A 20,563-nucleotide genomic window follows, 5' to 3' on the forward strand; every position below is an offset into this window, starting at 1 on the left:
ACATCTTCACTAATCCTTATACATTGAAACCCTTTTAAGGAAATGCCTGTTAAATTAATACAAACAGCCTATCTTTAAAATAAACATTTTAAAGAAGTATGCAACACATTAGTTTATGCAAATGGCACTATGCAGGAATTTTGAATTATCTAATTAATGTGCAAATTGTCACATGCATAGATTAATTTTGCTGTGTAGTTTTAAAATAATTCCTTTGTATTCATTGATTAATTAAATATAACTGTGTGCTTTCGATGCCTAGAAAAATATAATTAGTTGCTCTTTACTGCTTTTTCTTTGCTGCTGATAGGACTTGTATAAATGCAGTCCAGCTGCTCCACACTCAAAAGCGACTGTGACCCTCCTGCTGTTTTTTCTTTCTGTGGTTTTGCAGCTGTTGAATTCTTTCCACTCAACTCAAACATTCATGGCACCCTTTTTCTCCTTATCCACATCTTGATATTCTTTACAACCATTTAATCTTCATCAGGAGAACCTGGAATGAGACTTCCTAAAGCTAGATTTCCTAGTCAGACTGAATAATAGTAGGCAGTTAATAGTGGTGACATCTGAGAGCAAACACAAAATCCTATGCAAGCACGCACGTAAAATCCTTTCATGTATCTTAATCACTGGATCTTAATTTTCTTTTTTTCTTAGACAAACATAGCATTAATTTAACATCATCAGTTTTAGCAGAATCACTCCTGCTGTACTCCACAGTAAATGAGGGCAGATTCTGGTTGAGTATTGGTATAGTATGCCAAGGGGACAGCCTTAGCCTGTCTTGAAGAATGTTGTTCATGAATGGTCTTTCTGACCATTATACAATTCAGAACCAAGACTGTTACCCAGACTGATACTACTCACAGCGTTCAGAGCACACAAGGGAAGCTCCCACAGCAGAAAGCAGATAGAGATGATCTTTCAGAGAAGCTATTTTGCCTATATGGTTTAAGAAGGGCCTAAAATACTGCCCCATAATCCTAATTCACCTTGTCTGAGCTACTAGTGAGCACTGTGGGAAGGATTTTATGTATTTCCATTCCTCTTTGTCTGAGTCAAAATTGCACAGAAAAGAAGAAACAAAAGCAAGGAAGAAATAAAGTATCATCTAGGTGGAACATCATATTCAATCCTATTAACCTTTAATATCAAATTTACCATCTTACTCTGGTTTCGCTTTCTGCTCCTGCAATATATGTCTGTCTCGGTATATTTACAAATGAGCTAGGAAGTGCTTTTTTTGGCAAACAATGAGCCAATGAAGTAGCAACCCCTCCAGAAGACCAAATGGGAAAGTGTCTAAGCCCACTTTGGGGTTTCAACTCAGTATCACATCATGTTTCTGAAAAGGCCTTGTGTATTTTTCAGAAAAAGTCATAAGTCACTTTGCTTTACACAGCCTGTTTGCAGTTATTTCATGCATCTGATTCCAAGCTTCCAAACACTGTGACAGGAGCTGGGCCTAAGCATGTCCTTCTCTGAATACCATTTCAAAGTCTTTTCATAATTTCATCTCCTTTTAATACTATACCCACCACTGTCTCTGCAGATCTGCAGACCAGCACTCATAACCTTGTCCTGTGCCCCTTGAAGGATGACTTTCTATCTTGACCTACTCGAAGTCAGCCTGCTGGTGAGGCTCAGCAGCAAGTTTCCTGGAGGCTAAGTGTCAAATCACCAAAAATCTTGCCTTTTAGTGTGATTTTAAAGAAAGGGATACATAAATATCTTCTAATTCCTTATAGACTGAGTAGTGTGAGATGTGGCTTAGACTCACCAGGCACATTTCTCCTCTGTGGTAGGAAAGGGCAAAAATTTACACATCTGTTCAATCACCTGTTAACTCCTTCTCCCAGGCATTCCTTTATTCTGATCTCTGTTTAAAAAAAAAAAAAAAAAAAAAGAGTACCTTTTGATTTTCTGTGATTTTAGACCTTTTAGTTTTGCAGGAGGACTTTTAATTTTGACACCCCACCTTCTACATCTGTGGAGAAGGGAAACTAGCTTCATTACACACCAGTGCTATACCACCTCTGTGTTATATAGCATCAAATTAGCAGGTTGATAACAAAAGTTAAATTAGTTCTGCAGCCATATATTCTGCATACAGTGAAGCAGTTGAGTGCTCTGTGTGCCTGTTTCTGGAGTGCCCGAGCATGAAGAGGAAGTTAGCAGTGCACAAGGCATATCTATCTAGAGGTAAATGTAAACATTTACAGAGTTAGAGGCAAGTGTTCATATACAGCTGCTTGCTGTTGATTGATGAGAAGCTCAACACAACCCAGCAATGTGCGCTCGCAGCCCAGAAAGCCCACTGTACCCTGGGCAGCATCAAAAGTAGCATGGCCAGCAGGTCGAGGGAGGTCATTCCACCCCTCTACTCTGCTCTTATGACACCCCACCTGGAGTACTGCATCCAGCTCTGATGAAGAAGGACTGAAGAGCAGCCCTGAGGAGAAGGACTTGGGGTTGTTGGCTGATGAGAAACTAAACATGACCCGGCAATGTGCACTCGTAGCCCAGAAAGCCAACCATATCCTGGGCTGCATCAAAAGAAGCATGGCCAACAGGTCAAGGGACGTGATTCTGCCCCTCTTCTCTGCTCTTGTGAGACCCCACCTGGAGTACTGTGTTCAGGTCTGGGGTCCCCACCATAAGAAGGACATGGACCTGTTGGAGCAAGTCCAGAGGAGGGCCACAAAGATGATCGGAGGGCTGGAGCACCTCTCCTGTGAAGACAGGCTGAGAGAGTTGGGGTTGTTCAGCCTGCAGGAGAGAAGGCTCCAGGGAGACCTTATAGCAGCCTGCCAGTACCTAAAGGGGGCCTACAGGAAAGATGGGGAGGGACTCTTTACCAGGGAGTGTAGCAATAAGATGAGGGGTAACAGTTTTAAACTGAAAGAGGGGAGATTTAGACTAGATATCAGGAAGAAATTCTTTCCTGTGAGGGTGGTGAGGCAGTGGAACAGGTTGCCCAGAGAAGTTGTGGATGCCCCATCCCTGGAAGTGTTGAAGGCCAGGCTGGATGGGGCTTTGAGCAGCCTGGTCTAGTGGGAGGTGTCCCTGCCCATGGCAGGGGGGTTGGAACTAAATGATCTTTAAGGTCCCTTCCAACCCAAACCATTCCATGCTTCTGTGATGCTAGCATATTTCTGAGTTAATGTGTCATTTTTGCCAATTTCTTAAATAAATATATTTTTACATTGCTTTCGAATGGGAATGTCAGCGTTAAGTAAGATGATGCAAAAGTATTGTAATGCAAATCTTTAGCAGATGTTGTGAATTCATTTTTTATTTGCATAGCTGAATCCACTAATCCCAAGAGCTGAACTATAATTTATATTCTATTTATTATTCTGCTGCCACATTGTCTGAGATGAGGAAGCCCCTGCTTAATTACATGAAGTATATGAATAAGTATTCTAGGATTAAGACACACATATATTTGTTATTTCTTCTCTCCAGAAATTGAAATTCAGGTCTCTAGAAAAGATTAAGGGTGTCAAAACCTAATGCAAAAATGTACAATTTGGGAAAGAAAAAAAAGTAAATCCTTCCAATTCATTTATCTGTCACCCATCCCAAAGTAGTATCTTCATCTGAGAAATTTATTTTACTTTTTATTCAGTCTAAATTAAAATATCCCAAATGGCCACTTCTTATGCAAGGGTATTCTAATCCAGTGGATTTCACAGCCCTGATCCTCTCTCAAAAGCCTGTACTGACCTCTGCAAGGGGCTAGTGGCACACTCACATGCAGGTAAAATTATATTCTGGGGCTTTTTGAGTCTTTTCCACTTTTATTTCTTAGTCCTTAATTTTGCTCTTTTGTCTCAGTTACATACCATTTATGTCACTCTATTTTCCTTTTTCCGTTGACATGTTGAAGCATGATATCTATGCCCCTCCACCTCTTTATATAGGAAGTGAATTTTTAATTGTTGAAGTAGAAAATCAGAATGTTTCATCAATGTTTCTGGCTTCCAGTGGCAGATATAAAATCATTGTGGTAAAACTATGATACCTGGTCAATTTGCTGAAAGGTCACTTTTAGCATTAGTACTTTCCAGGTTTCTTTCTGTCACGAAATGTCTGTGTGCCAGATTAAACCAGAGAGAATAAAATTGCTTGCAGTTTTTCCAAAATTGCTCTAATTTTATCTTCTCCCTTAACGCTTACTGTTCTGCAGATCTAACCATTTAATCCTGTGTTGCTTGATACCAATTAGGATATTTAAAAAACTAACAGTAGTATGGTTGGCGGGTACTCTGAAGTTTTGGTTCATTGCCATATATACTTATTCATTGTTTCAGATCTATCAGGCAAATTGCACTTCATGCTCACCTCTACACCAATCATCTGAATTATTTCTATAACTCTGTATGAAACAGCCTCAGTGCAAAATGCGTTTCATATAAAGGTCAACCTTATAGTCCTCTTATACTGTATTTTTGTACTCCTATAAAAGAAGCCCCAAATGTAGTCTGTTTGTGCACTATACTGTTCTTTATAAAGGCATCTTTTTCTTCTCCGCACCCAAAGATTTATTCTCTCCAAAATTTTGAATACCTGCTTTGGTCATTAAAATTTGTGCTGTATAATGAGATATTTATGTCATATATATTGTACAGAGATTGGCAGAATAAATTTTCTTTTCTTCTCTTGGTAACTATAATAATCTGTTTCCCCTTTTCTAATTATCTGGAATTTCCCATGTTCCTCATATTTCAAAAATAATTAGGTCAGAAAAAAAGAACGTAACACAGGGAAGTGAAATGACTATATATCCTTTATATACACATAACATTAATCAAAATTCCATCCTACTCTTTGCTGCTGACTACTTTTACAAGGTTTCTAATACTTGAAAATCTTCCAAACATCCCTTTTTTTTCCTTAAAAAAAATACATTTCTCTCTTCAGTAGATAGGCCCTCTAGATATTTCAGCTCTCACTTGATAGATTTTTCAAATACGAGCCATGCCTAACCCACTCTCCCCACCCTCCCCAAATCCAAACAAACAAAACTAAAAATCCTGAGTTATGAGCACATAGTGACAAGTTTTGCAAACAAAGTCCATCTCTTTCACATACTTCACAGACATAATAATACATCAATCTGTTACTGGTTGTCAAAGGAAGAAAAGAGGAAGTTTAGAAAGGAAAAAAACGAATTTAGCAAGACAGCACAACCTGTTTTTACTCCTTTGTGATGACAATTTTTGCATTTCTTCTAACAGAAATACAGGGTACAAGTTAATTTTGATTGCCTTCTTTTATTCACTACTTTTTGAATAGATTTTACTAAATCATGCCATTTTCCCTTGGCAAACAGAACACATCGTAGTAAACAAAAGAAAGAGAAAACGAAACTGCAACATAATTAATTACGCTGGCAGGACTGATTGTTTTTCCTTGCATAAGCTATGTTTGGATATTTAAAACTTAAAACTACATTACTTAGCACTCCTATAAAGCAGTTACATGCCAGCCATACCTGATTTTGATTTTGTAAATAACAAGACAAAGACATGGAGAAAAGGAGTTGCTTTCAGGAAAGATTTGAGTTCTGGTGTTAGAAGCTGTCCTATCACTGAGAATGTTGGATTGCAGTCGGTAGCTACCTCTTACTTTGCCATTTTTCATCTTTCTTTCTTAGCTAGGCAAGAGAGAGACCTGAGAAAAAAAATAGGGGGGAAAAAAAAAAACAACAAAAAAGTAGTTCTGAGGCTTCATTTCAAAGACATCTATGTGGTTTGTTTGAGCTGTTGATTTGGAGCTGCGTGCTTTTGTGCCCTTTATACTTGCCGTGTTCTTTCCATTAGTATCTTCTATCATGCTGTTGTGCTATTGAAATTGAGTGCATGGTGTTTATTCCTATGCTTAAAGATTTGCTCTGTGTACAGAACTGGGAGTACAGCCCTACAGCCTATTTGTGCACACTCCGTGTAAATCAAATAGCGTGCTGAGCCTGAGAATATAACTGTGGGTTCCTGTGCCATAACCTGAACTGGGGAATATTCTGTCTCAGGGAAAAACAGCCTGCTGGATCTTGTCAGCTGTGCACTTAGGGAAGTGAGGGGGAAAATGATCAGATAACATCCTTATCTGTGAAGACCTAAGAGAACTGAGTTTTCCATATTCACAGGCTACCTGAAGGTATTGGCAGCAGTATCTAGTCTAAACAAACACAAAATCTCCCTGATAAAAAGCATCATTCGGAAGCAAAGGAAGAGAGGTCAGAGCACAGCTTCTGCAACACCAGAGGATCCTGGCCAGTCTGTACACGCTGACAGTGCTATCCTGTCTAGCCAAAAGCTCTTTCATCTGTTTAGGCACGTAAAAATGACAAGTTAGTACAAGGAGGCTGCTAAGGACAAAGCTGGGGAAAATGGAGCTTCTCTCACACCGATTTCCTGTGGAGGGGAGTTGGGGAGAGCCCCCCCGATGGTAGTGTACCCTGTCTCAGCTCGTAACTGGAAGAGGTCTTGCATTTGTTTCCTAATCAACACTACATTAGTCTTGACATGGTAGTGGAGGGATGTTGATTCAATTTAATCCTTTAAATTGTTTTGGATCCCTTAGTGAACGAGTTGCTCTGGCTAGGCCATGAAACATTGGCGTTTATCAGCTTCTTGACTTGGCTGGGAAGGAAATTTACTTTGTCTGATATTAGATGTCTTTCTGGACTCAAGAGCATAGACTATCTGCATAGTCAATGGAAAGAAATGAGGGTCTTACAGTGCACAATTCATCTGACGTATTTTAAGCATGGATATTACAGTAGGGTATATGACACCTGAATAATGTCTTCCACTGACATTTAAGAAAGTCCATACCTAACTCATCAATCCAAGTTTAGCTGAAGTGTTTTTCACCTGATCAAAGACGTTTTTAGCAAGGTAGCACTGAGTATGCTCACTGGATTCCTCTCTAAAGCCTTACAAAGACACTGCAGTATTTGCTAGGTTCAAAATGTATGACCTGTTAGTGAGAAGACGACTGATGTTTAATTGGATTTGTCCATTTGCTTCAGAGTGAACTAAGGCTGCAGTGGTGGGGGAGGAATTCTCTGGTAAGGGAAAGTTTCAAAGACTCTCTGATTACATTTCCCCAGAAGCAAGCCCTGTTGTTTGCAAGTAGCTCAAGTTCATCTATACAAGCCTGCACCATAAATTCAGTATTTCTTATTACTGTTTTCTGTGATACAGTAAATTTGAATAATAATAAGTTCTGATACTATTCTTGGGACTATGAAAGGGTTAAATTTAAGAGGACATTAAATTATTGTGTCTACATGGTAACACAATCTCAGTTCACAGTAGAAAGTATCTGGTAGATTAAAGATATGTCATTTTGCATTTTGATAATATCTCGTAAGTTTTTATTTCTTTATTCATATCTTAGTTTATTGTCAATTCTGTTTTGCTTTCTTTTAACATATTTTTTTTTTTTACTGAGGGTAATAGCAAGTTTAAAATACAAAAAAATCCCTAAGTCAAAGTTACAGTGTTTGGTTATCTCCCCAAAAGGAAAAAAAGAATGAAGAAAGTTTAAATATTTTGACTCATTTAAAATTAAGTACAAAAAATCAAATAAGATTATGATTAGATCACCACTTTTGTCCAGGACAAATCTGGGCTGCCACCAACTGGTGCGGCCTGCTCATTCCCACTTACCAATTCCCATTACTTCCACGGTGTTAACACTGGTATTTGCACAGCTGGGCTGAGAATCAAATCAGGGAACCATTCTGGCTGAAAAAATAGCTACAAATTTTGTGTTGTTTTTGTTTGAGAAGCCTAATACAAGATAAAAGTGATTGATTTGAGATAGCAGATGATGACGCCACGTCTAAAAGTGCTTTTTCATCCTAGGTGCTTAGATAGACAGTATATTTGAACAAGATAGATGGAAGAAATAAGGAAGTTCTCTCAGTCCCTCTGTTAGTTACTCTGCAGATGAGTAAGTCAGTCGGACAAGTAGACGTAAGGGTGAGATTCCTCTCAGCCACCCAGAACACAAACATCCAGCCTGGACTTCTCTTCTGAGTCCATCTAAGGTCAGTAGAGAAAGGGACCTCCAGAGGGCAATCTCTTCTCATTTTAACAAAAATATCTAGGATGCATAGAACAAGTCACCCTATGGAAATACTTATCTTCACAGACTGTCTTGAAAACAAGATGACTAACTCAGGCTAGGAGTGCAGCTTTTCAGTGTCTAACATAAGGAAAGGTAGATCATCTTACAAATGACTTAGTAAGTTCACAGAGGAAGTTTGTGGCAGAATTAAATTTCCATAGTTAGCTCTTTCTCTCCTACCACAACCATTAGCCTGTCCTGTTTTCTAAGAAGGGAATTGTGAACTCTGATTAGACTTCCAGGATAATGTGGTAGAATTTCAGAGACTTTTAAAGCTGGGGGAAAGCAGTGGATCATTTTTGCCTGGCCTCCTGTATAATACAGATTGTAAAGAATGTTTAATTATCATTGTTTTGATTCCTGTGATTTGCATGGTTCTAAAGTAAATCTGATCCAAACTTAGAATTTCAACCTTTTAAATTTTTGTTTGGCTCTGTTTCAGGAATGAAATATACTTCTTTGGGTTTCTGCTATAAGTAAGTTTCAGGCTGACCGCTTTCACAGTTACTTCTTCATGCATTGTTAAGTCAATGCTGAGTCATCTTCGTTTCAGTCAGCAGTTGCTAAGCTTTCCAGCAGTTGTCTCTCTAACACCTCTGATTCTCCATGATTTCTAAGAAAATCCAGTTGATACAAGTACGGAAATGAGGTGGCCTCCGCCTTAATAGAAGTCCATAAAAAAATGTCTTCGTGACCATACAACTAGTTGAGGTATTGTGAAAGTAGGATCCGCAGTTCTCTACTGCTAATCAGGAGTGTTAAACTAACTAAAAGCATCTCTGGTGAAGTTTTGGCCCCTTCCCACCATCACTCCTCCAAACAATTCCTGAGCACAATTTGGGAATTAAGACCGCCTGGTGATCAGTCCCAGAAGGCAGCTTAGATGTGGCTACACTGTGTTGGAAGGTAACACAGCTTAATAGAACATAGCAGAATACTTAATAAATAGACGGACTGGGTTTTTGCCAGATGGTTTATATGCCAGAGAAATAATCCCTCTCACATTTCATTTACTAGTATAGACTCAGCCACAGAGTCCTCAGCAGGAGTGCTACCAGACCAGAGGACATTTCCAGACTGCAGGAGCTGAGATACCCAAGGGTCTGTGCAGCTCCAGGAAACTAGAAGTCTAGCTGAAATTTGGCCTTAGAGCAGTTTGTCTGCAGATGTTGCTCCAGAGTTGCTACAGCTCCTGGGATCATTGATGACCCTGAAGTCATTCCAGCCCGGCAGTTTTGCCTGCCATGGTCTGCGTGAGTGGTCCCAGGACAGCACAGTTTTGGGTTGCACCAGAGCTATAGGTGAATTCAGTTGTTAAGGAACCAAATAAATAAAATGTCACGAAATGTAGTTAGCCTGCAAACTTCAAAACTTACCCATATTTCACTGAGAATTTAATCAAAAGTGACACTTTTGCAAAATCTTCCTTTTCAAAAAGTGGCTTTTTATAATGAAAAAGCATTCCATCTCATTACATCCACTCAGATCTAGACTCAGGAATACCTTTAAGAAAGTGTAGTAATAATATGAAGCATCAAGATGTATAAAATTCATCAGTTTAGTAATATGTAGTAGTCCACAGTTAAAATTTGAATTTTATACTTTATTTGACTTTGTATGACTTAAGTTTCCTACATTAGTTCGTTAGTTCTTTTATCTGGTATATCAAAGAGCCCTTTAACATCTACCATTTTCTGTCTTTGAAGGTACTCGATGCTGTAATCAAGTCTCCTCTTGATCTTCTTTCCAATAATGTAAACCGATCAAGTTCCTTGAAGTCTCTTTGCTATAAGACCTTTTGTTCAAAATGAAAAAAAAATTATTTCAGACTGATGGAAAACATTTTTATCGATGTTGCTTTCTTATGAATTACTCCTTAATAGGCATGTGTCATATGACACATACTGAAAAAATATGTTCCTCCTTTCAGTGACCCAGTTCCGTACCAATGAAATCAGTCGTTGAGGCTTTGCATTCTTTCTGCATTGATTTTCAGTGAGGCATCCAAAGAACTGACAGGAAGCAAATCTGAGTTTTAAGCACCACTTGTCCCACACTGTTATTAACCAAGGTCATGTCTAATAATATAAAGATATAAAAGTGATTGGCTTTCTTGTTATCTTCACCCTTAGGAGAATCCTAAGCTTCCAGTTCGGATATCAAAGATTTGAGAGTCAAAGAAAAACTAACAATGTCTGCAAAGACATCGACTAGGCCAACATTAGAGTAACTCTACTTCTGCTGATTTTTCTAGGTACAAAGATTTGGCTGATACGGCTGCAGGAGAGAAGAAGAAATTGTCTGCCAAGGAGAGATGTCGTCTTGTTCTTCAGCAGTGTAAATTACAAGGCTGGCAGGTTTGTGATCTACAAAGCAATTAAAATATCATTCTTTAAACAAGCTAGCTGAGTCATTTCCATTGTGGCAAGCCACCAGATCCTTTGCAGCAGTATATTCTTTTGACATTTTATATATGCTTTGGAATAGAATCAAACTGATTTTCTGAGTTTTCTAGCACATGAGTAGCTGTGATCATTGTGTCAAAAAATCAGTGTATTCTTGTGGGAAGGAAAAGATTTCAATTAAGCATGTACCCTGTGTAAATTTGCATTCAGGTTTTTAAAGGTATTTGGTGTACATATTTTAGTGGTTGAATGGTTTCTGAATTACAAACAAAAAAAAAAAAACCTGCACATTTTCTTTATGTAAAATCCTATAATAAATACTACACTGTCATAATAGGGGAGACTCAAAACAACTCCTTAGGCCTTCCCGTCTGGTCAAGGCCTTTGTAGATACCAGCATGCTGATTCAGAGATAGACCAAAGTACCTAGTGTTGCTGTACATCAAGTAAAGTAAAAAAAAAAAAAGAGCCAAATACTGAACAGGAAGCTCTCAACTTCCTATCCCATCTCCTTACCCTATTTATATCCTAGTTAATCCTCACCAACGTGAGGATTGTAAGGTGGATGTCCCCATTTGTCCAGAGTACTCAGTCATCTCCTTTGGGTAGCTTTGTAATTCAGCAGGACTGATTTCTTTGACATAAAGAAAATGGTGTTTCCTTGCACACTATATAAGCTATTTCTGTGACTTAATGTGTAGAGCATTCTTCCAGACGGTGTGAGCTTCAAATTCAGGTCTTTTCCCAGCATAGGAGGACTGAAATCTATTCCACAAGAGAGCTTCCAGACCAGTTTCGGGGACAAGTATGAAGTTTAGCAGCTAGACTCCTATAGGCTTCAGGAATATTAGTTTGAAGGAAGGGATTAGCATAGGTCTTCTGATTAATGCATGACCTCTAAGCATTAAGATGCCCTGAAAAATTTCTGCAACTGTTTATGAAGAACAAGGACTATGTTGGACTTTGGGTGTTTCTCAGTGGCCCAGATTCCTTAGTTATAACAGGAAAAAAGGTAGGCCTCCCACTAGCACACATCCATGATCACCTGCAGTTGGGCACATAAGAAGATTCTTCTTTGGACAAAATACTCTTTAAGTCCCTTTTTAGTCGCTAAAGTAAGTAGTGGGCACATATAGCCCTACTCCCTCAGAAGCGAAGAGGAAAAGGACGGACCCTGAAAAAGATAACAACATTAAAATAGACTTGCTTTCACTACTCAAGTTTCTTGAGTCAGCTCTGGAGTATATTCTGCATCCTTTCCAAAAGTTTACCTATAAAAACCAGTCATTAATATCTAGAAGCTGTACCTTCACTTACAGGTACCTGGAGCTGAGAATACCACTAACCTTCAGAACTCGTGTGGGGCTACAGGCTTGATGTTGGGCAAAAGCTGTGTAACGGTAATTACATATTGTGCTCCAGTCACAGAACACAGAGCAGGATGCCTATGGAGTTTATTTCCCCACGAGACAGTAACAGCATTACAGCCTGAAAAAAAGCAATTGGCCGTCAGTGAAAGCCTACAGCTCAAGACTAGTGATTCTGTAGTGATTGGCATTTGAAAACAAGCCTGAAACCTTGAAAGACAAAAACATAAAAAGGAAATTGCAAAATGGAATCCCTCCGTCACGCAGGGGACTGAAGCTTGGGATAGCAAAAAGATTTTAGAGGTTCTGACTCCAGAATCTCATTAACACCAGAAGCCAGGTGTGCAAAGACTACAGCAGTGCATAATGCATCATCCATCAAACCAGAAAGGAACAAAACTCTGAAGAGATGCTGATAAGTTAAATGAAATAGGAGGGTTTGGGGGTGAGAGTTATACCACTGTCACTCAGTGACTAAGAAGCACATGGCAACAGACTAAGCTGAAAGGAACAAGGTCTGAAAAAATGAGTGACCTTCTCCTTACATCTTTTTCAAGCCACAAAGAGCTATGATAAACATATGGAAAGATGAGAAAATTCACTGAGTCCAGACAATTTCTTACAGATAAATACCCAGTGAATACAAGCTTGACACCAACATGTTTTGTATAGGTGATACAAAAACATATACCCAACTACCAGCAGTAGTGACTAATGTCTGTGTCACATAATATCTCTCTCTCAATTATCTTTTTGATTCATTTGACTAATCATGAAAGTTGAACTTTAAGTAACAACCTGCATGAGGAAGCTTATACAATCTGCAGTTGTCATGGGTGCCCTCCTCTATGCTTTTACAGCAGAGGACTCTGAAAAAAGAAGAAAAAAATTTAAAAGGGAGAAGGAGGGGGAAGAAAGGGAAGGAAAGGAGGAATTAGGAACCCAGGATGATGTCAGCTAGCAAAGCCAGAGGAAAAGAGTCATCTGTAGTACATCATTAAAAATCATCCAAGAAGTAGGGGGTTGCACATATAACCAGTTTATTCAGCCACTGTTGCCAGCAGTAACTACTTCAAATGAGTCACTGCTGGAACTGAAAATCTATTTGATGCAGGGGTTCATGAATAAGTCAAAAAATGTCTTCCTCAGCACTGTTACCTGCACTTCCCTGAAGAGCTGTTGCAGATTCAGGGAGATAAATTGACCAAAAAAAAAATAATAGATAGCTAAAATATCCACATCAAAGATGATGAAGTTTAGTTTAGCAACACACATCTGAAATCAACCTCCTGCTTATATGTCATCATCAGAGGATGAGGTTGCCAATAAACTCCTTAGGAAAGGGGAAAAAAGAAAGATCTGGACTTCATAGCTGAGTGAATCTGAATGATACTCTATTTAACTTCCTTCTGATAACATATCTCACCATCCCATTTTGTGAAAAGTGATATGAACTTGGAGGAGGGGAAAGTAAATGTGTGTTCTGAAGTGAGAGCCCAAAAATGAGTAAAGAAAATGGTTTCTTTGTATTTATTTCCTGCTTGACAATTTATCTTTCTCATGTAAGTTGTGTTTGGAGAGTTTTTTTAGCCAACAAAACAACAAAACCCAGAGCCTACTCACAGAACAAATTCTTTCTCCTCTTGCAAATACTGCAGTCTGTTTAAAAACGGAGGACAAGTGAAGAAGATCCAATACCAGAATCCAGTTTTGGTTTATTTTCTACTGTTTAGTAGAGCATAAGAGCAAACGCTATCAGCTAGCCAACGTCTGGTGCTTGATTCAGCAGCTTCTGTGCTAGAAGAAAGTATTTATTAGGGAAGTGTTGATAGGTTTATGAGATGTTGCTGTTACTTGGGTAAGCTGAGCTGGAGATAACTAAACTAGGACAGTAAAATAGCTATTTCATTGAAGCTGGCATACCATGCAGTTTCAATCTTGCAGTTAGCTTAACTACTGAAATTATAAAAGTGCAGAGCTACTAACGAAAGGCAGTTTTTGCATCCTGACTCTGTGCGCAGCCTAGCTAAGGTGTTCTTTCATCTTAAATATATACTTGATCATGACAAGCTTAGCTACTTGCTGTGACTTTTAAGCGTGCCCGATGTAAGAGAAAATCAGATTTCTAAATCAAAACAAGCCATTCCTCCTCCAGACAGAGTGAAAGTAATAGACTTGTTTAACCCCTGGAGAAGTCAGTGAGAGTTTTGCTATTAATGTTAGAAAAAGCAAGATGATATGTAGAAACTTTAGACTCAAATTGAGTGGAAGTGCTGGCTGCTCCATGTAAAGCAGAAGAACCTCCTGCCCTCCAGAACATCTGAAGGCCGTTACATTTGGAAACCTACATTTTCAGTGCTATGTTCATTTATTGTCATGCAGTCATGTATTAGCTAAGCAAAGCCTACAATCCCAATAGCATGACTCGCTTGCAAACATTATCATGCTTTGGGAGAAGAACAGGGCACAAACAGTCCTTGGCTTTTTTTACTGTCATAAGGAAACTTTCATTTATTTGGATTATCATTCCTCACACTGTTAAGCTTGCAAATATAAATTCAAAAAAGGAGAGTTAGCTCATAGCTTACTGAGCTTTCTCATCAAAACTTGGAGCTTTACATTTTGTTTAGCTAAGGTCAGTGGTCTGCAATTAACCCTTCTCGGTTACTTCAGATGGAGCTTGCCGAAATGCAAACAACTTGTATTATACCAGAAGTAAAACAAAACATCAGTTTAATTTGCTCTTGCTATACAGCGCAGCTGTTAAATACAAGTGCTGCAAAGGCCAGACTTCACTCAAAGTGAATCTTTCAGCTTTTGACTGCTGGGAATGCTTGTCTGGTTAAAAGATAGGAATCCCTAAAAACGTCTAATAAAAGCTTTGTCTTAGTTTATCTTTCCACTTTTTAGCCTGCCGCGTCTGATCCACAATGATTCCTTCTTATCAGTAGCTTTGAACACAAGAGATCACTCATTTTGGAAAGAGTAAGCCACGTCTTAACTCTGAATGGGGTGATCCAAAGATTCATCAGGTATGAAATAAGCAGTACAGGAAAGTCAGTCAAATGGTGTATGAAGCTCCAAATCAGCACCAGGTAGTTGCATGAGGTAGATACTGTGTTAGTGCCAGTTCACATTTTTACAGCTACAGACACTGCTCAAGTTGTTTCAGGAGCCTGCAGTGTTTCTGGAGAAATCATCCTTGCCAGCGTGGAGCTGTGTTATTAAACTTCTTCCACTCAGGAAGAATGTTAAAACAGAGAACAAGCCCTTAATAAAGGGAAATACCAGAAGTCCGTCTAGAGTTTTTAAATTCTTCTAGCACTTCTATAACTGCAGAAGGAAAATTAACAGTCTGATCCAAATCTTACCAATCACAAAGAGAACCATATTTCATTACTGACCTACAGGTGTTTCATTTATTGGATTTGATACAGCTGTCTAAGTATTTTTTTTATTTCAATATATTAATATATGATATTAGGATACGAGCGTCCTTTTTGGGCAAAATATATTTATGATTAAACAGAAGAGTATGAAATGTATGTGGCATACATATGTAAATTGTATGCTTAGTTCAGAGAGAGTTTTAAATTATTTTTTGAACTGTTTATTTTGGCTTAAAATGAAAATAGTTATGCTATATTGAAATACAAATTGCTTTGTACATGAGACGATAAAAGTACTAGAGTACTTTGCAAGCAATGCAATAGATAAGGGATTCTTAACTCTTTTTTTCCCTTGAATAGGAAAACTGAGTACTCATAAATCCTTTGCCAGTTTATTCATTTATCATTTAGGAATTTTAACTGTGCTGGAAGTCAATGTTCCTTTTTGGTTTGAACATCTTATTTTAAGAGTCAATTTTCTTTCAGGCAATTTTAAAATTAAGTAAATTATGAAGATCACATTTAAAAAAAAATATCCCAGGAGGAGTTTCCAGACTAACAGTAAATAATTGGAGCACCAGTGTCTATATTTCCCTCATACTTTGAATTACGTTATCAAAATTACATTGTCCCATTATATCGTTGTCCCTTTATAACATCCCATTATATTCTTGGAAATAATTTGCTAGTAGCAGGAATTGCCACAGAGTGACTTTACTACCAAAAGTCTTGATACTTTTGGTACCTACCTGCAGTCTTTCTCAGCAGCTATTTTGTGCCACACAGTACAAGTCCATCCCATCCCCTTGGCCAGAGGATAGAATGGTTGGTTCACTTGAACCTCAGAACACGAAGCTCTCGGTCTTTCAACACAGAACTCTATTTTTGGTTCCTGTTTGGTTCCAGTGTTCATTTCTTATTTGCCTGGGTTTAGTTTTCCAGTCTCCTACCTCAGGCTTTACTTTCTCCACCATTGCTGTCCCCATCACCTGTTGCCTATGTTTCTCAGTTCACGCAGAGAGACATTTTCATATTGTTTCTTTTGGTGCTATGTCTATTTCTAGAATTTTGAAAGATTAGAGTGGTAGGTCCATGAGAGATCTCATGAGATAAAACTGGGGTAGGGTTTCCTCCGTGGAATATTTTTTACATACCTCTTGTATTTCCTGGTCCCTTCCTTTCCCGTAGGGCAGTCCTTTTTGTCGCCTCACAATTGCAAAGAGCTGTGAGGTTTATACACTTTTTGGAAAAGGAATGACCATTTTTCTGCCCTTTCCCAGAGAGCTGAATGACAGTTTTTTCTCCCTAAAGTTCAACTCCTGACAAGCGCTTAATGTCACTTGCATGAATACTGGACTACTCACATACTTTATATTAAGGCCATACTTAAGCTATGCTAAACTGTGGGTTTATTCAGTATGTACCATGGTGCAAGGTCATTAGTTTGCCAGAGACAAAGGAAGACTCTTAAAATGTGTGAAGAAAAGCTAACAAATAAAGCAGAAAGAGTAAGCCTTTAAAAATAACATTTCAGTCCATGTAAAAGATCAGTACCCTGTAAATGTGTTTGTCATTACAACATTTTTGCAGACATGTACACTGCAAAAAGACACATTTTACAATAGTTTTAAGGCTTTTTTCTACATTTCATTAATGCACTGTGAAAATGTGTGTCATTGTGTAAAATATCATTAGATTATAGTTCTCTGTCTTTTGTAGGTAGCTATTTTGAAAGTACTGCCAGAAACACACAGCACTCCCACAAATTGCCTTTTTTAAACTAAAGAACAGCTTTGCAGATTCCCTTGACACCTATTAAGTATGAGCTAATACTGCCTCCATGCCACCTACACACCATCTCAGCATCCATTCCATAGTTTTGAATGTCTGTACTTCTACATCCTACACCTTTTCTGTAAAAAAAAAAAAAAAAAAAAAAAAAGAAAGAGAGAAAGAACAGCTCCCTCCCATCCTTTCTCCTTCCTCCCAGGAAAGAAAAAAAGGAGGCCTGTAGCAGTAATTGAAGCTTTGGTAGTCATCAATGACAATTTTACTTAATCTTTAAAAAATGTGTCATTTTGAAAAATAACATTTAAAACCCTAATGCTTTTCTAATTAAAATAACTATGACTGTAATTCACAGATGGTTTACTTTTACAGGAGTCTGAATGACATTAAAATTTCAGACTCAGATGAGAGCACTTTGTAGTCCAGAAAGTATTGAAAAGTGAGTGCTTTAGTGGAAGAACATTTTAACCTTTTTTTTCCCCTAGGCAAGCAGGGAACGTTTTGTGATTAGAGAAAAGACCAGGAAGAAGACAAGTGGCAGCCTCAAAAACTGTTTTGATATCTGGCATATGCAATTCCAGCATTTTTAGGCATTATTGCTTTCACTGAACACCAGGACTGTACAGAGGGCAGTGAGACTGTCTCGTTCTCGGTCTACTTTAGAGGGTATCAGATTTGATTCGGAGACTGAGCAACACAGATTTCCAGCCATATTAACATAATCAAATGTGTTATAGCAGTTTCTTCTATACATGTCTAGAGCTCTGCTCTCAATAGACCTAGCACATGATGTAAAATCTATAAATAGCTTTTATCCGAATGTAAAAATGAATTTGTATTGACATTTTGTATTCATTCACTTAAAAATTGTAGCAGGCTTCTACTAATGAAGTTCTTAGCATAAGTGATGCCACAATAACTCCATTTACATTTTTCCTAGCGTGTAGGACAGGAGAAAAGAGCGCTAGTGCTTTGCATGTCCCCTGGCTGGCTTCGTGACTCTACAGTGCCAGACACTTGTAGCTAAACTGACCATAAATTTAAGCAGTTGTCTTGACTGTGATTTTGTGCAAAATACACAATCAGTACACTGCAAAATAAATTGCAACTCATTGCTTAGTTAATTTACACATTTGAAATATAGCCTGGGTATTAATTATGAGACTAGTTGAGAATGGGGTTGTTAATTTTGCCACGGGCATTGCTGGTAATCGGGGCTTTTTTAAGGTTTCGAAATGTAAGTTTTCATCTTTTCTACTGTCAGAATACCATAATACTGCCTTAGTAGAGAGGAATGTTTTAGAGACTTCCAGTGAGGAAGTAGGAGGAGAAGCAACCATTTTGAAGAATGGAGAGAAAGAGGCAGAAATGAGGAAAAAGTGGATGGTTCGGGATAGGCCTGAGACAGAGAGGGGAAAAAAGGCTCCAATGTGATGTAGAGGGTTTGTGGAAAAGTGGAGTATAAAGAGAAAATGTAATCAGAGTAGAAGAATATGATTCTGTTAAGTATTTCTGGCCAGGCTTTCGTTGTCTGAGAGCTACTCAGATACAAATGGTAATTATAATAACTGCATGATAATTTAATTACAGTTAACAATATGAATAATAATTCAGTTATTCTTACAGAAGAATTCTGTATTTAAGGTGATGTGAGCAAGAAGATGGAGGATTCAGTAGCCAAAGCTAGTCATAAGGGGAGCTCAGTATGTGTTTTGATAAGATGGATAGAGAAAACAGTTGTTTGATGAGTATTTATTAAAGAATTCACAGGGTTTAGTGACAGAGTGGATGTGGTGGGAGGAGTCAAGGTGGAGTGTCCTGGAATAAAGTTGAAGGCACCAAAATAGAATACTTGTTGGGAAGAGAGGAGAAAATTGACATACTTTGCTGGAAAAACATGATGTTCATGATACAGGACTAGATGTCTAAAAGAGAAGCAAATTTAAACTGAAGAAGGAAGTGGTTGACCTCTTTTTCTTAGAACTTTTTGATTAAATTAGGAGGAAAAGAAGTGAGGACAAAAGGAAAGATTCGTAAGGAAATTTAGCAAGCTATGTGAAAGAAGCAGATTCCAGAACAAATGATAGATGAAGAAGGATGTCAGCATGCTAAGACAACTGGGCAAAAAGAGAATTTTGAAAGCACAAGAAGAAAAGTGAAACTTTTGTTGGAAGTCACTGGTCAAGAAAATGAGAATGAGAGTATGTCAGAATATGAGAGCACAATGAGATCTCAGTGAGATTGTCTCAAATGAACGTGAAGTTAAAAATTGGAAGGCGTCACTCATGATAATCTATTAAGTAAATATAAAGACATCATTTTACCAGGGTAGCTACCAGTGTAGAAACAGGGTCTAGGAAAAGGTAATATTTTTGTGGAAAACCAGCTCCAATTTGTAAGCAGAAGGATTATTCCAGAATAGATGGCCTGAACAGAGGAGTTACTCTGGAGCAGATAAGTTATACTAGAATTTTTATAGCTGCACAATTTTCTAAAATAGCGGTTCCAGGCATTTTCCACCACGCAAAGAAAACCCATTTCCTAATTATGAGTTTCTACAATGGCAAGACAAGTAAGTGGTTTGCATCACCTTGCCTTCACACTCTTTGCAACAGCACAAAAGGCCAATTTCATTGGGAAAAGAGATACTAACAGAAAAAAAAAAAAGAAAACTAGAAAGAATTCTAATTTTGACATTTGAGTGCATCTGATTTCAATTAAAAGACAGTTGCACCATCAGCTCAAACTTCAGAGTTAAAGACTTTTTAAAGCATTTTATTTAAAACAGTTTCTCTCTAGAGTAGAGCAAAGGGAAGCCAAGGGACAAAAATGTGCCACGATCACTTCTGAATTTTGTTGATGGAGGTTAGACATGGTATATATGTCCTGGCTTTCAGTATTTCATCACTTCCAGTGATGTACATCTGACAATAGTGTTTGGATTAAAAATAAGTAGTTGAAAAGGGGTGACAGTCTCCCTGCTGATACCTGTCTCCCAGATCTATAGTGAAAAACCAACAGTGGAGCAGCATGGCGCAATGAGAAGAGACTGAGTTTGTGAGCTGCAGACAAATAAGAGTTGGAATGAATTTCTGCAACTTCAGCGAGACTTGTATTAATTAATCAGTATGCCTATTAGCCGTACAAAATTAATAGCTAGACAAAAGCTATAATCTTCTATTAATATAATCTTATAATATATAATCTTATTCTATAATCTATTATAGAATAAATATATTCTATTATCTATAATCTTATTTCTAAAGAGGGAAGGAAAGTTTCTTCTCCAGAATTCCTGAGAAGAGAGCCCATTATTTATCCAATATTTTAGTTACTACTGTTTGTAGTGTAGCTCACTTATGTGTGGTGTTTTTTTTAAAGGCTATTAGAAAGGAATGCTTTGAAGATTATACAGAGAAGAATTTTTAAGGATTGTTTCAGCATGTTCAGAAGGTATCAAAAGGAC

The 20,563-nt window shown here is 38.0% G+C and overlaps 1 protein-coding gene across 5 annotated transcripts in view; it reads left to right on the plus strand.

The window, feature by feature from the left end:
- The window catches only part of MYO16 (myosin XVI), a 406,659-nt gene that overhangs the window by 325,119 nt on the left and 60,977 nt on the right, over window positions 1–20,563 (plus strand). For all 5 annotated transcript variants that reach the window (XM_063337500.1, XM_063337484.1, XM_063337493.1 and 2 more), the window contains exon 28: window positions 10,403–10,505. In XM_063337500.1, the coding sequence (XP_063193570.1) occupies window positions 10,403–10,505 (103 nt within the window). The remainder of the gene's footprint in view (window positions 1–10,402; window positions 10,506–20,563) is intronic.

The sequence above is a fragment of the Chroicocephalus ridibundus genome, chromosome 1, assembly GCF_963924245.1.
Source record: "Chroicocephalus ridibundus chromosome 1, bChrRid1.1, whole genome shotgun sequence".
Lineage (NCBI taxonomy): Eukaryota > Metazoa > Chordata > Aves > Charadriiformes > Laridae > Chroicocephalus > Chroicocephalus ridibundus.